Source organism: Rhinopithecus roxellana, chromosome 15 (genome assembly GCF_007565055.1).
Source record: "Rhinopithecus roxellana isolate Shanxi Qingling chromosome 15, ASM756505v1, whole genome shotgun sequence".
Lineage (NCBI taxonomy): Eukaryota > Metazoa > Chordata > Mammalia > Primates > Cercopithecidae > Rhinopithecus > Rhinopithecus roxellana.
Window position 1 is genome coordinate 13794070 of NC_044563.1, and position 14744 is coordinate 13808813.

Genomic DNA, 14744 nt, shown 5'->3' on the forward strand with positions numbered 1-14744 from the left:
ACAGAGCGAGACTCCGTCTCAAAAAAAAAAAAAAAAAAATGTTGTGGCCAGAAGGCCGGGCACCGTGGCTCACACCTGTAATCCCAGCACTTTGGGAGGCTGGGGCAGGCGGACTCCCTGAGGTCAGGAGTTTGAGACCAGCCTGGCCAACATGGTGAAACCCTGTCTCTACTAAATATACAAAAATTAGCCAGGCGTGGTGGCAGACACCTGTAGTTCCAGCTACTTGGGAGGCTGAGGCAGGAGAATCGCTTGAACCCAGGAGGCGGAGGTTGCAGTGAGCTGAGATCGAGCCACTGCACTCCAGCCTGGGCAAAAACAGTGAAACTGGTCGGGCGCAGTAGCTCACACCTGTAATCCCAGCACTTTGGGAGGCTGAGGTGGGCAGATCACAAGGCCAGGAGTTCGAGACCAGCCTGGCCAACATGGTGAAACCCCATCTCTACTAAAAATACAAAAACTAGCTGGGCATGGTGGCAGGTGCCTGTAATCCTAGCTACTTGGGAGGCTGAGGCAGGAGAATTGCTTGAAACAGGAAGGCAGAGGTTGCAGTGAACCAAGATTACACCACTACACCACTCCAGCCTGGGCAAGAGCAAAACTCTGTCTCAAAAAAAAAAAAGCAAAACTCTGTCTCAAAAGAAAAGAAAAAAAAAGCCGTTAGAGGCCAGGCATAGTGGTTAACACTTGTAATCCCAGCCCTTTCAGAGGCCAAGGCAGGAGGATCACTTGAACCCATAAGCTGGAGACCAGCCTGTGCAACATGGTGAGACCCTGTCCCTACCAAAAAAAAAAAAAAGTCATTCGAGTTTTTAAAGATTTTTTTTATTATTCATTTTATTTATTTTTATTTATTTATTTATTTATTTTTTTGAGATGGAGTCTCGCTCTGTCGCCCAGGCTGGAGTACAGTGGCGCCATCTCAGCTCACTGCAAGCTCCGCCTCCCAGGTTCACGCCATTCTCCTGCCTCAGCCTCCCAGTAGCTAGGATTACAGGCGCCCGCCGCCACGCCCGGTTAATTTTTTGTATTTTTAGTAGAGATGGGGTTTCACTGTGTTAGCCAGGATGGTCTTGATCTCCTGACCTCGTGATCCGCCCGCCTCGGCCTCCCAAAGTGCTGGGATTACAGGCGTGAATCACCGCGCCCAGCCACCATGTGTTCCTATCATTTGCTGTGTTGTGGGTAGAGATGTGCATCCTTCAGCTCCAGGAAACTCTACTGCTGTTGTTTTGTGGGTGATTCCCACCCCCCTGCCTTTGTTTTTTCTGTTCTCTCTGGAACTCCAGTTAAGCCCCAAAATTATAAAATTACAAAAATTAACTGGATGTAGTGGCAGGCACCTGTAATCCCAGCTACTTGGGAAGCTGAGGTAGGAGAATCACTTGAACCCGGGAGGCGGAGGTTGCACTGAGCTGAGATCACGCCACTGCACTCCAGCCTGGGTAACGAGTGAAAATGCATCTCAAAAAATAATGATAATAAAACCATTTGACATGAGGGCTGCCCAATAATTTAAAAAAAAAAAAAACTATAACAAACATTTAATGGTGAAATATTGAACTTATTACCTCTAAGGTGAGAAACAAGGGTGTCTGCTACCTGCACTCCACATTATATAGTAGTCTCACCCATACAGAGGGGCAAGAAAATTAGTAGGTATAAAAATTAAAAAGGGCTGGGCATGGTGGCTCGCGCCTATAATCCCAGCACTTTGGGAGGCCTAGGCAAGAGGGTCAGTTGAGCCCAGGAGTTCAAGATCAGCCTGGGCAACATGGTGAAACCGTCTCTACAAAAAATACAAAAATTAGCCACGCGTGGTGGTGTATGCCTCTAGTCCCAGCTGCTCGGGAGGCTGAGGTAGAAGGATTGATTGAGCTCAGGAGGTGGAGGCTGCAGAGAGCCATGATCGCGCCACTGCACTTCAGCCTGGGTAACAGAGACCCCATCTCAATAAAAAAGTTTTAGGTTTATTGGACACAAGTGTTTTTTGGGGGATGTTTGTTTGTTTTTGAGACAGAGTCTCCCTCTCTCGCCCAGGCTGGAGTGTGCTGGCACGATCTCGGCTCACTGCAACCTCTGCCTCCCAGGCTCAAGCGATTATCCTGCCTCAGCCTCCCGAGTAGCTGGGATTACAGGCATGCACCACTGCACCTGGCTAATTTTTGTATTTTTAGTAGAGATGGGGTTTCGCCATGTTGGCCAAGCTGGCCTTGAACACCTAACCTAGGGTGGTCTGCCTGCCTCTGCCTCCCAAAGCGCTGGGATTACAGGCGTGAGCCACCGCGCCTGGCTGGACACAAATTTTGTTTTTGTTTTGGTTTTTTTTGAGACAGAGTCTAGCTCTTGTCACCCAGACTGGAATGCAGTAGCACAATCACAGCTTACTGCAGCCTCGACCTGCTGAGCTCAAGCCATCCTCCCACCTCAGCCCACCCCTATCCCCCACACTACAGACGCACCACCACACAAGACTTTTTTTTTTTTTTTTTTTTTTTTTTTTTTTTTTTTTTTTTTTGAGACGGAGTCTCGCTCTGTCGCCCAGGCTGGAGTGCAGTGGCCGGATCTCAGCTCACTGCAAGCTCCACCTCCAGGGTTTACGCCATTCTCCTGCCTCAGCCTCCCGAGTAGCTGGGAATACAGGTGCCCGCCACCTCGCCCGGCTAGTTTTTTGTATTTTTTTTTAGTAGAGACGGGGTTTCACCGTGTTAGCCAGGATGGTCTCGACCTCCTGACCTCGTGATCCGCCCATCTCAGCCTCCCAAAGTGCTGGGATTACAGGCTTGAGCCACCGCGCCCGGCCAACTTTTTTTTTTTTTAAGACACAGGGTCTTGCTTTGTTGTCCAGGCTTGTCTCAAACTCCAGGCCTCAAGTGATCCTCCTGCCTCAGCCTCCCAAAGTGTGGGATTACAGGCATAAGCCACAGTGCCCAGCCTCCACTAATTTTGTATTTTGTAGAGACAGGGTCTCACTATGTTGCCCAGGCTCACAGTCTGTTTGGATAGTGCATGTATAATAGCATAAAATATCAGATACTTAAGAATTAATACAATTTAAAAAGGCATGATCTTTATGGGAAAAGGTATACAACTTTATTGAAAACATGGAGTGGAAAAATAAACCCTGCTCATGAACGGGAAAATTCAATTTTACATAGATGCTGATTTTATCCAGACTGATTGATAGATTCAACTGGGTTCCATTCTCCATCTCAAGGGGTTTTTGGGGGGAATTTGACAAGCTGATCCTCAAGGTTACATGAAAGAGCAAGGGCCAAGACTAGAGCTTAGGAGATGATTCCCAGAGGGCACAGGACAGAAAAAATGACCAGTGGAACCAAAAAGAAAAATTAATTGTGGTATTTCAGTGGATCACTATGCAGCAGGGAAAAGGAATGCCATACAGCTACACACAATAATCCGGATACATCTCAGGAACATAATCAAGTGAAAAGGCAAACTGTAAAAATAAACTCAGCATGATTTCATTCATACATTTGAAAACATACAAAGCCAACACAAACACATTAATAAAACTATAAAGCAAAGCAATGGAATGACTGAAACAGGACCGTGTCTCCCCCACCAGGGAGGGGCAACAGCAGGAACTTCGAAGGAAATGGTAACCTTCTCAAATGCAGTGGCGGCTGTTGTTTCCTCTGAATTTTATAAATGTGTTCTAGTAGCTACTCACTAATTAAAAAAATATATATATGAGTCTGGACACAGTGGTTCATGTCTGTGATTCCAGCACTTTGGGAGGCCAAGGTGGGCAGATCACCTGAGGTCAGGAGTTCAAGACCAGCCTGACCAATATGGTGAAACCCCATCTCTACAAAAATACAAAAATTAGCAGGGCGTGATGGTGGCTGCCTGCAATCCCAGCTACTCGGAAGGCTAGGGCAGGAGAATCGCTTGAACCCAGGAGGCAGAGATTGCAGTGAGCCAAGATCACGCCACTGCACTCCAGCTTGGGCAACAAAGTGAGGCTCCATCTCGAAAAACAAAACAAAACAAAACAAACAAACAAAAACATGAAAATAAGATATTGTGGGCCGGGCATGGTGGCTTACACCTGTAATCCTAACACTTTGGGAGGCCGAGGCAGGTGGATCACCTGAGGTCAGGAGTTCCAGACCAGACTGACCAACGTGGAGAAACCCTGTCTCTACTAAAAATACAAAAAAATTAGCCGGGCATGGTGACACATGCCTATAATCCCAGCTACCGGGAGGCTGTGGCAGGAGAATCGCTTGAACCCGGGAGGTGGAGGTTTTGGTGAGCCGAGATCGCACCATTGCACTCCAGCCTGGGTAACAAGAGTGAAACTCCATCTCAAAAAAAAAAGAGAAAGAAAATAAGAAATGGTGGAGGGCGAGGGATGAAACGGGACAAGGTGAGTCTGCTAATGCATCTGTTCAGCCAAAGTGCCAGGCACACCAAGTTCCTACTGTCATTAAAAAATAGCAACAGAGCATGCCTTTTAGAAAAACAACCAGCCCAAGCAGCTCACATCTTTGTGGGCATGGGCAAAGCCTGTCAGACGGTTTCTCTGAAGGTTCTTGGGGGTCAAGCATGTTCCTTCATGGGAGGACCCTCCCAGCAGTATCTATGGACTTTCACTTAACCCCATTTTTTGGTTCAGCCCCTCACCCACCCCTCCCCAGTACCCCTAAGACCCGAAGCTTCTCTGGTTCCATTTATCCTTCAAATAATCCTCACGTCACCCCACCCCACCCCACCCAGAGGGGTAGCTGCTGGCTGCATGGCGGGTGGGACGCTGGGGAGCAGCACCCTGCTGATCCTTACGTAGACTTCCCACCAGTCCCCATTGTTGGCTGAAGCCTCACCTCACCCTCCATGGGCCTGGTGGAGTTCCTGAGCCTCTCCAAGGCTCTGACAGGTAATTCCACTTGCCTCTTGGCCCCACTTTTGGGAACACATAATTTCAGCTCTTAATTCTCCATCCACTTTCCGTCTTTGAAAATGTCAGCCAGGCGACCGGGCGCGGTGGCTCACACCTGTAATCCCAGCACTTTGGGAGGCCAAGGTGGGCGGATCACAAGGTCAGGAGATAAGACCAGCCTGGCTAACACAATGAAACCCCGTCTCTACTAAAAATACAAAAATTAGCTGGGCGTGGTGAACCCGGAAGGCGGAGCTTGCAGTGAGCTGAGATCATGCCATTGCACTCCAGCCTGGCGACACAGCAAGACTCTATGTCTCAAAAAAAAAAAAAAAAAAAAAAAAAAAAAAATGTCAGCCAGGCACGGTAGCTCGCGCCTGTAATCCTAGCACTTTGGGGGATGGAGGTAGAGGCGGGTGCCAGGAATTCAAGTTCAGCTTGACCAACATGGTGAAACCCTGTCTATACTAAAAATACAAAAAAATCAGCTGGGCATGCTCAGGTGCAGTGGCACACACCTGTAATTCCAGCACTTTGGGAGGCTGAGGCAGGTGGATCACAAGGTCAGGAGTTTGAGACCAGCCTGGCCAACATGGTGAAACCCCGTCTCTGCTAGAAATACAAAAATTAGCCAGGCATGGTGGCAGGCACCTGTAATCCCAGCTACTTGGGAGGCTGAGGCAGGAGAAGCGCTTGAACCCGGGAGGCAGAAGTTGCAGTGAGCTGAGATCGTGTCATTGAACTCCTGCCTAAGCAACAAGAGCAAAACTCTGTCTCAAAAAAAAAAAAAAGGCCAGGCGCGGTGGCTCAAGCCTGTAATCCCAGCACTTTGGGAGGCCGAGACGGGTGGATCACGAGGTCAGGAGATCAAGACCATCCTGGCTAACCCAGTGAAACCCCGTCTCTACTAAAAAATACAAAAAACTAGCCGGGCGAGGTGGCGGGCGCCTGTAGTCCCAGCTACTTGGGAGGCTGAGGCAGGAGAATGGCGTGAACCCGGGAGGCGGAACTTGCAGTGAGCTGAGATCCGGCCACTGCACTCCAGCCTAGGGGACAGAGCGAGACTCCGTCTCAACAACAACAACAAAAAAAATTAGCCAGGTCTGGTGGCAAGTGCTTGTAATCCCAGCAACTCGGAAGGCTGAATCACTTGAACCCAGGAGGTAGAGGTTGCAGTGAGCCGAGATCGCGCCACTGTACTCCAGCCCCGGTGACAGAGTGAGAAAAAAGAAAATGTGGTCAGGCTCTTTGTTCTACTATGTTCCCTCCTGTTTTCTTTTCGTTTGTATATATTTTGGTTTTCTTTACTATCATCTTAGAGAGATCCTAAGAGAAAACAGACGAACTCATGTGTTTAAGCCTGCCATGTGGAAATGGCGATCTCTGTTGACTATTTATACAGAAATGTTTAACAAGCAGCTCTTGAAGAGTCCAGAGAGGTGCAGGCCTAGCCCTCTCAGCACCACCCTCCACAGATGCCCAGACAGCCCCAGCGCAGTTCTTTACCTTGATTTCTTTCCTACTCATTTCCTCCAGCTGTGCAAGGGTAAAGGCAAAAGCACAAAGATCTGGGTTCGAATCCTGCCTCCATTTGCCGCACCATGATCTTACCACATGGATTCTCAGAGCGTAACTGCTGCCCCATGGGCCAGGTTAGCTAAGAGAGGTTCCGTGAAACTGCTGTTGCAGAAATGTTTTAACTATAAAATGCCAAACCTGGGAAAGAACATTTGGATTCTCATAGTCTGGATCAGTAGGATACTGCCTTGTCCTGCTGGTACCCCACCCCCAACTCACCCAGGCCGGGGGACGTAGAGCCCCAGTCCCTGAGAGCCTCGGGCATTCTGGGGTTTCCAGGCCCTACAGAGGGACCCAGAAACAGCCCCAGCAACAAAGTGAGGGGCCAGAAACTGTGCAAAGATGGGAGGGAGGCTGAGAAGCAAGTCAGTGCTTTATTAACCTGGCAAGGGGGCAGCTAGGCAGCCTAAGCAGCCCCCTGCCAGACCCTCCTCTGCACTCCTCTGCCTAAGTCATGGCCCAAGCCCTAGACACGCAGGTGTGTAGGCAGGCAGGTGCAAGGCCAAGGAAGGGGTGGAGTTGTCCAATGCAGATATTAAGGTCCAACCCGACTTCCTTCCTGAGTCTAGGGGTGGGGACCCCCTCTCACTCCTTCCTCCCTGTACAGTTCTGGCTCTTCCTGGAGTCAGGAGGCTGTGTGTCCCACATCTGCTGTGGTCTGGAAGGTGATCCCATCCCCAGGCAATGGGGAAGCCAGGAAGGGCCAGAGCCAGACAAGGGCCCAGCGGGGCCCCAGGGCTGCCTGCAGGTTGTGGCAGGGACCCAGGTCATAGGCGTGCTGGCCCCGAGCCCACTCCCATGTGGTCTGGCCCCGCAGCAGCAGCATCCCATGGAAGAGCAGCCCAGCCCCACACAGCAGCGCACCCGCCACGCACGTGTCCGTCACAAAGGCCAAGGCGAACTGTGCCAGAGACACTCTGCCTGCAATAAAAGAGCAGAGAGGATCAGGGAGTGCCAGTGGGGCCCGGCTTTCCTTCCACCCACACCCCTCCACCACAAAGCAGGGCTCATTCCTCCACTCATCAAACCCTGTGTCGATACTCGCTGGCCAGCCCGTGCTGGGTGACAAGGACACACTGGTAAACTGGGCAGACACAGCCCCCTGCTTGGGATACAGCTTCATTCGTGCATCACAGACTTGGTGAGCACCTCCTCAGCCCTGGAGGCGATGCCAGGCACTAGAGGGTGTCTCTGCCCTTGGGGAGCTCACAGACATTAAAGAGGCCATTCCTGGCTAGATGCAGTGGCTCACGCCTGTAATCCCAGCACTTTGGGAGGCCAAAGCAGGTAGATCACCTGAGGTCAGGAATTCGAGACCAGCCTGGACAACATGGTGAAACCCCGTCTCTACTAAAAAATACAAAAATTAGCCGGACATGGTGGCAGGCGTCTGTAAACCCGGCTACTTGGGAAGTTGAGGGGCTCAGGCAGGAGAATCACTTGAACCCGGGAGGCAGAGGTTGCAGTGAGCTGAGATCGCACCACTGCACTCCAGCCTGGTCAACAGAGCGAGACTCCATCTCAAAAAAAAGAAAAAAAAAAAAGGCTGGGCATGGTGGCTCACGCTGGTAATCCCAGCACTTTGGGAGGCCAAGGCGGGTGGATCATGAGGTCAGGAGTTCCAGACCAGCCTGACCAACATGGTGAAACTTCATCTCTACTAAAAATACAAAAATTAGCCAGGCGTGGTTGCACACACCTGTAATCTCAGCTACTCAGGAGGCTGAGGCAGGATAATCGCTTGAACCCGGGAGGTGGAGGTTGCACTGAGCCAAGATTGTGCCACTGCACTCCAGCCGGGCGACAGAGAGAGACTCTGTCTCAAAAAAAAGGCCATTCTCAGTTACTTAATGTGTGCCGCCACAGAAAAGCCAGCATCCCGTGCCATCTTGGCCTACAGTCAGCAACAAGTACCTGCTGAACTAACAGACTGAGAGGCCATGAAATGTTACACTGAGAGAAGCCAGGCACCAAAGGTCACATGTTTATCATCCCACTTATGTGAAACATCCTGAATAGGCAAATCCACAGAGACAGACAGATTAGTGGTCGCCAGGGGCTAAAGAGATTAGGAAGGAACATGGAGGGACCAATAATGGGTGTGGGGTTTCTTTTTAGGGTGAAAATGTTGTGGAATTAGACAGTGGTGATGGTTGCACTATATCATGAATGTACTAAAAGCCACTGATTTGTACATTTTAAAATAGTTAAAACGGGCCGGGCGCAGTGGCTCACACCCGTAATCCCAGCACTTTGGGATGCCGAGGCAGGTGGATCACCTGAGGTCAGGAGTTCCAGACCAGCCTAGCCAACATGGAAAAACCCTGTCTCTACTAAAAATACAAAAATTTAGTTGGGCGTGGTGGCGCATGCCTGTAATCCCAGCTACTCAGGAGGCTGAGGCAGGAGAATCGCTTAAACCCAGGAGGCAGAGGTTGCAGTGAGCCAAGATCACGCCATTACACTCCAGCCTGGGCAACGAGTGAAACTCCGTCTCAAAAAAAAAAAGTTAAAATGATGAATTTCACCTCAATAAAAAGAGCCCATGGCAGGGGGTGGGGGGTGGGGGATGCCATGCAAACTTATTAAGAGGACAGGGGCAGTGGACATCATCTTTTTTTTTTTTCTTCAGAGAGTAAACTAGACTTCATCTGTTTTTGTAAAATAAGGATAAAACATTGTTTGGGCTGGCCACGGTGGCTCACGCCTGTAATCCCAACACTTTGGGAGGCTGAGGCGGGCAGATCACCTGAGGTCAGGAGTTCGAGACCAGCCTGGCCGACATGCCGACATGGTGAAACCCTATCTCTACCAAAAATACAAAATTAGCCGGGCATGGTGGTGCACACCTGTAATCCTAGCTACTTGGGAGGCCAAGGCAGGAGAATCACTTGAAGCCGGAAGGCAGAGGTTGCAATGAGCCGAGATCGCACCATTCCACTCCAGGCAACAAGAGCGAAACTCCATTTCAAACAAAAACAAAAACCATTCTGTTTGAAGGTCCTGAGGCAGGCCAGAGGCACCTGTGAGACAAGCGGGTGGACAGTCTGCAGGTCTGCAAGCACAGGGAGAAGCCCAGGCTGGACAAGCAGTTCTGCGAGTAGGGGGTGCAAGGCAGCCCTGAGACTGTGGGCGCAGCTAGACCTGCCAAAGTGTGCAGAGTGAGGGTGGAACGGCACCTAGACAGGAGCACGGGGAAACTGGTTCATAGGAATCAGATAAAAGATGAGAAAAGGCAACCAGAAAGGAAGGTGAACGCATCAAGGTCCCAGCCATCGGTGATGCCAGGCGGAGAACACTTCTCGGGGGCTGGGGGCCGGCAGCGTCATGACTCTAAAGGGTCTCATAAAGCAGGAACTCAAGTGGGTCCTGGAGTGTGTGGAGACGGATCCCTGGGTGAGTGGTGGTGGCAGAAGCCAGGCTGGAGCAGGCAGGGAATGAGCAGCTATGAGCCTGGGCAAGTCCCTCAGGAAGCTTAGAGCAGGGCAAGCGCTGGAGGAGGATATGAGGGCAAGGGAGGGTTTGTCCAAGGTGGCTAACCGGGAGGGCAGAGAGGGCCTGGCCTGCAGGAGAGGCAGACGCCACAGCCTGAGGCCTCCAAGCAGGGAGGTAGGCACCAAACACAAGAAGCTGGGAACAGTCAGCCGGGCTCGGGGATTTGAGGACAACACAATTTGGGATGTGCCAGCTGATGTCTCACTTTCTCAGTGCCGGAGTTTGGAGGGTGGGAGAGCAGGGAAGGTTTGAGCTGCTGTCGCTGCGGGGAGCAAGCTTACGAGCAAACAGGACGGCCAGGCATAGCCGAGGTCCTGCTGAGGTCAGCAGCTGTGAACATGGCATGGCATCAACCTGCCACAGACTGCCAGTGCCTTTGGCTCTCAGCAGCCAGAGGCAGACACAGAGAAGCCAGGAAGGCACTGTGGAAGGAAGATGAGGGAGGAAGTTTGCGATGCTGGCAGGAGAATGGTGGGAAGGATGAGTTCTGAGCTGGACGTCGGTGGCGAAGGTGGAAAGGCACAGATGGGCAGTGAGGGCCACGAGCCTGCGGGCTCATGGAGCAGGTGCCAGGGCCTGGAGGAGTCAAAGACGGAGAGGAGGTGGGGAGCAGGAAGAGGGAGATGGGTGGTTTCAGGGGTGACTCATTTTTGGATTCTTACCAGGACTGGGGTGTGGACATGGGTGGAGGGGAAGGAAAGAAAAATGAAGGAGGAGGCCAAGAGCTAAGCCATCCAGGCATTGAGGGGGCTGTTCATGCAAACTTCCAGACACCCTTGATTTCCAAAGGACCCAGGGCTGAGAGAGAGTCTGTGACTGAGCCAGAGTCTTCCGTGACTGAGGGGAGTGAGTGTTGACCACAAGGAGGTAGGGCAGTGCGGCTGGAGGGCTGGGACTCATGGAGGGAGGGATCATTGAGAAGGGCAGAGGAGGACCTGTTGGGAAGCTGGTGTGGGCAGATGAAGACTGATAACCCCATTGGGCCACTGCCAGAGGCCTCCCCTGGGCTGTAGGTGGGGTCCATGCACAGAGCTGGGCTTGGATAGGATGAGGAGGCACAGAGACCACTCGGAGTAGCCGGAGAGGTTCCTCACCATAGATCAAAGTGATAGAGGGAACCATGAAAAGGTCAGGAGGGAGGAATAGGGGCGAGAAACGCCAAAGCATTCTGGGGGTAGAGAACAAAGAGTAAAAAGGACCCGCGAGGCTTCTACCTGTAGATGTGTCGGGGGAAGAGGACATATGTGTCGTCCAGAACATGGTATCTCAGGCAGCCTGCTGATCCAAGTCTGCCCTCCCCAGCTTCCCATAACTGGGCCTTCCCCTGCCTGTCACTTTCACTGGCTCCCCACTATCCAGTCAAATAAGAGCCATCTCCTCACACCAGTTCTCAGGACCCCGCCCACCAGGCCTCCCTACCAATCTGGCCTTAATTCTCACAATTCCCTGCCCACCCTCCCAGCCTTTGTTCCTACTGCTTCTCTCATTTAGAAATGCCCCTAGAATGCCATTCCACATCCTGCCACGCAGAGACTCCCATGAGTCTCCTTTCTCAGCAACTCCCAGAACCTCCCGATTCTGGCCAGACCACTGCACTTGCCTCAACGCACCAGTTTCTGTACTGCCCCCCCAGGTGAATACCAAGCTGCCCTTTCTGGCCATCACTGACACGGGCTGGGTCCCCCAGGTCAGAAAGCCCGTCTCCCACCAGAATGGGCTGTACTCCCAAGCCCAATACCAGGGCCCCTGCCTCTGTGCAGAGGCCTCCCAGGCTCCCCACCTGTGAGCAACATGAGCCAGGGAAGCAGGAGGAGGGCAGCCATGTGGAGGGGCGTGTGGGCTCGCAGCAGGGCCGACAGTGCAGGTCCCAGCAGCACAGAGATGTGGAGCAGGACGCCGGCGGCATGAAGCAGCAGGCACAGGAAGGGCCGGTAGTTGCGGAAGCCCACGCAGCGGCCCAGCAGTCGGCAGTGGTGGTCCCGACGCAGGATGCAGACGCGGCAGGCAGAGCAGTGTCCACTGCGTGGCGGCACCTGGCTTTGGCACTGGTAGCAGTAACTGCAGGAAGGAACTACAGGGTCAGTTCCCCCAGCAGCTCAGGTGCCCCATACTGTGCACAGGGCAGCCTTGGAGCACATCCTGAGGAAGCAGCAACAGCCATTCGCCCTGGCTAAGCCTCAATTTCTTTACAAGTAAATGCAGGATAAACAAGATGTCCCCGGCCCTTCTAGTTCTAGCACTACAGGTCTGAGGTCTCTTCCAGCCCTAATGTCCCCAGTCCTGAGACCTCTCTCAAGCCACTGACATCCAGCAGCAAATCTCTCCCTCCCTCCACGGTCACCCCTTTGTCCAGGTCGCCAGGAACTCTCTGGATTACTGCAATAGCCTCTCGACTGGTCTCTGATTCCATCTTTGCCCCTCCTCGTACAGTCTCACCCCAGCAACCAAACTGACCCTCCTCTGCTTAAAACCCTCCTGTGGTTCTCCAATTCTTTCTAGTAAAAAGCAAAGCCCTCAGTGTCCTACAACATCCTTCCATCTGTGACATCTCTTCCCCTCTCTTACTCCACTACAGCCACACTGGCCTTCTTGCTGTTCTGGGAACATACATGCTAGGCACACAACTGATTCAGAGCCTTTGCACCACTAGTTCCCTCTGCCTGGACCACCCTTCCCTCAGATTCCCACATGGCTAACCCCCACCACCCCCTCCAAGTTTTTTGCTCAAATGCTTCCTTCTCTATGAGGTCTATCTCGACCATGTATTTATTTATATTATTTTAAAAATTAATTTTAAAAAAATTTCAGAGACAGAGTCTTGCTACATTACTGAGGCTGGAGTGTAGTGGCTGTTCACAGGTGTGATCATAGCACACTACAGCCTCAGCTTCTCGGGTAGCACGGGACTACAGGCGAAAGCCTGTGCCTGGCATAAAATTTGTGTGTAGAGCCTTACTTACTTAATTTTTATTTTCTAATTATAAATTGACAAATTCCAGTTGTAGATACTTATGGGATACCAAGTGATGTCATGATTTATCAGTACAACTTGGAATAAATCAAGCTAATTAGGATAGCCATTACCTCAAACACTCATATTTTTGTGATGAGAATTTACCACCTATTTATTTATGTATTTATGTATTTATTTATTTGAGACGGAGTCTTGCTCTGTCGCCCAGGCTGGAGTGCAGTGGCTGGATCTCAGCTCATTTGCAACCTCTGCCTCCCAGGTTCAAACAATTCTCTTACCTCAGCCTCCCGAGTAGCTGGGATTACAGGCATGCGTCACCACACTCGGCTAATTATTTTGTATTTTTAGTAGAGACACGGTTTCACCACGTTGGCTAGGCTGGTAAACTTCTGACCTTAAGTGATCTGCCGGCCTCGGCCTCCCAAAGTGCTGGGATTACAGGCGTGAGCCAACGCGCCCGGCCTAACCACCTATTTAATACTAAAACTTGCAACCCCTTTACCCTGCTCTACTTCTTGTTTCCAAACTACTATCACCTTCTAGCTTCTATATGATTTGCTTACTTACTGTTCCTCTAGTTTCTCATCTGCCCCCCTCAAATTAGCTCCGTATCAGGAATCTGTTCTATTGTACCCTTCGTCCCTGTAACAATACCTTGCACCTAGTAGGTGCCCGATAAGTATTTGTGAGTAAATAACACTCAATTATAGCTCTTCCATACCAGGTTCTAAAAAAATTTCTGGCTCTAACAACCTGAATCCTAATGTAACCCGCTTCTACCATCTCAGGTCTTGGGGCCCCTCCCCACTGTCCAAGGCGCCCACTTCTCCCCCCGGATCCCGCACCCCACTCACGCCCAGCCCTGGCCCAGACCGCGGCCGGCCAGCATCACGCCCCGGATGCTGGGATCCGAGCGCAGGAAGAGCCCCACGTTGCCCAGCAGGTTGAGCAGCTGGAAGGCGGCCAGCGCCAGCTGCAAGGCCCGGGCCAAGGGTCCCAGCGGGGGCGGCCCGGGACCGAGCACCAGCACGTAAGTCAGCTCCAGGCCCACGGCCGCGGCCCACAGCGCGGTGAGCACGAGAGGCAGCCGCGCGGGCGCCCCATCCGCGCTCCCAGCAGCCCAGGGCTGCCCCATGGCCTGGACACTCAGCTGTCGGAGCCGGAGGACTAGGCCGCTTCCGTATTGGGGCGGAGATAGCGACAGACGGACGTCTACCACGGCCAATAGAAGCTCGGAAGGGGTGAGGCGAGCGCTCAGACTCTAAGGGAACGGCCAGCCGACGCGGAGAGTTGATTGGACCGACGGACCAGCCGTGGGGCGCTTGGAATCCCGCGGCGCTGAAGCCCGGATGACTTCCGCAGCGCGATTGACCCGCCCACCCTGGAGGCCCCTCCCCTCCCGCCGGAGCCCCGCCCGCTGACGGCGGGGCCAGGAGTGCCCGGGAGATTGAGTTGCAGCCCGGGTAGTGTCGGGGTTTCCCGGCTCAGCACATTCTCCCCTACTCCCCCTAGCCGCCCCGATATTAATAGCCCTGCTGCAGCCCATCCAGCTGGCTCAGAGCCGTTCCCCATGCCCGGGTGTCTCCCTTCATCACCCCAGAAAACATGCAAAACAGCTCGGCGCCTCTGTGTTCCTGACTGTGAAATGGGGATAGGGCTCCGTGTCCCACCAGCGAGGTGCTGGAAGAGGCTCACGAGGAGCTCGAGGGCGGCCTCTAGGGCGGCCCGCGGTGACTATTATTATCGGCCTTTCTATTGTGGAGAGGAGGAAACAGATTCAGAGAGGTCCCG

At 52.3% G+C, this 14744-nt stretch overlaps 1 protein-coding gene across 1 annotated transcript; it reads right to left on the bottom strand.

The window, feature by feature from the left end:
* Nucleotides 1-6264: 6264 nt before the first annotated feature.
* On the bottom strand, nt 6265-14317 carry ZDHHC24 (zinc finger DHHC-type containing 24). Its single transcript, XM_010366412.2, has 3 exons — nt 13808-14317; nt 11760-12037; nt 6265-7405 (listed from the first exon to the last, which is right to left on the bottom strand). The coding sequence occupies exons 1-3, from the start codon at nt 14086-14088 to the stop codon at nt 7110-7112; spliced, it is 855 nt and encodes a 284-aa protein (XP_010364714.2). The 5' UTR covers nt 14089-14317; the 3' UTR covers nt 6265-7109.
* Between the last annotated feature and the right edge of the window lie 427 nt (nt 14318-14744).

What these genes read in the sequence shown, in the direction of transcription:
- ZDHHC24 (XM_010366412.2), bottom strand. Translation starts at nt 14,088, where the DNA reads ATGGGGCAGCCCTGGGCTGCTGGGAGCGCGGATGGGGCGCCCGCGCGG. An exon ending in GGTCTGGGCCAGGGCTGGGC is followed by an intron (nt 12,038 to 13,807) that starts GTGAGTGGGGTG and finishes TCCTTCCTGCAG; the next exon opens with TTACTGCTACCAGTGCCAAA. An exon ending in CTGGCTCATGTTGCTCACAG is followed by an intron (nt 7,406 to 11,759) that starts GTGGGGAGCCTG and finishes CTTTTATTGCAG; the next exon opens with GCAGAGTGTCTCTGGCACAG.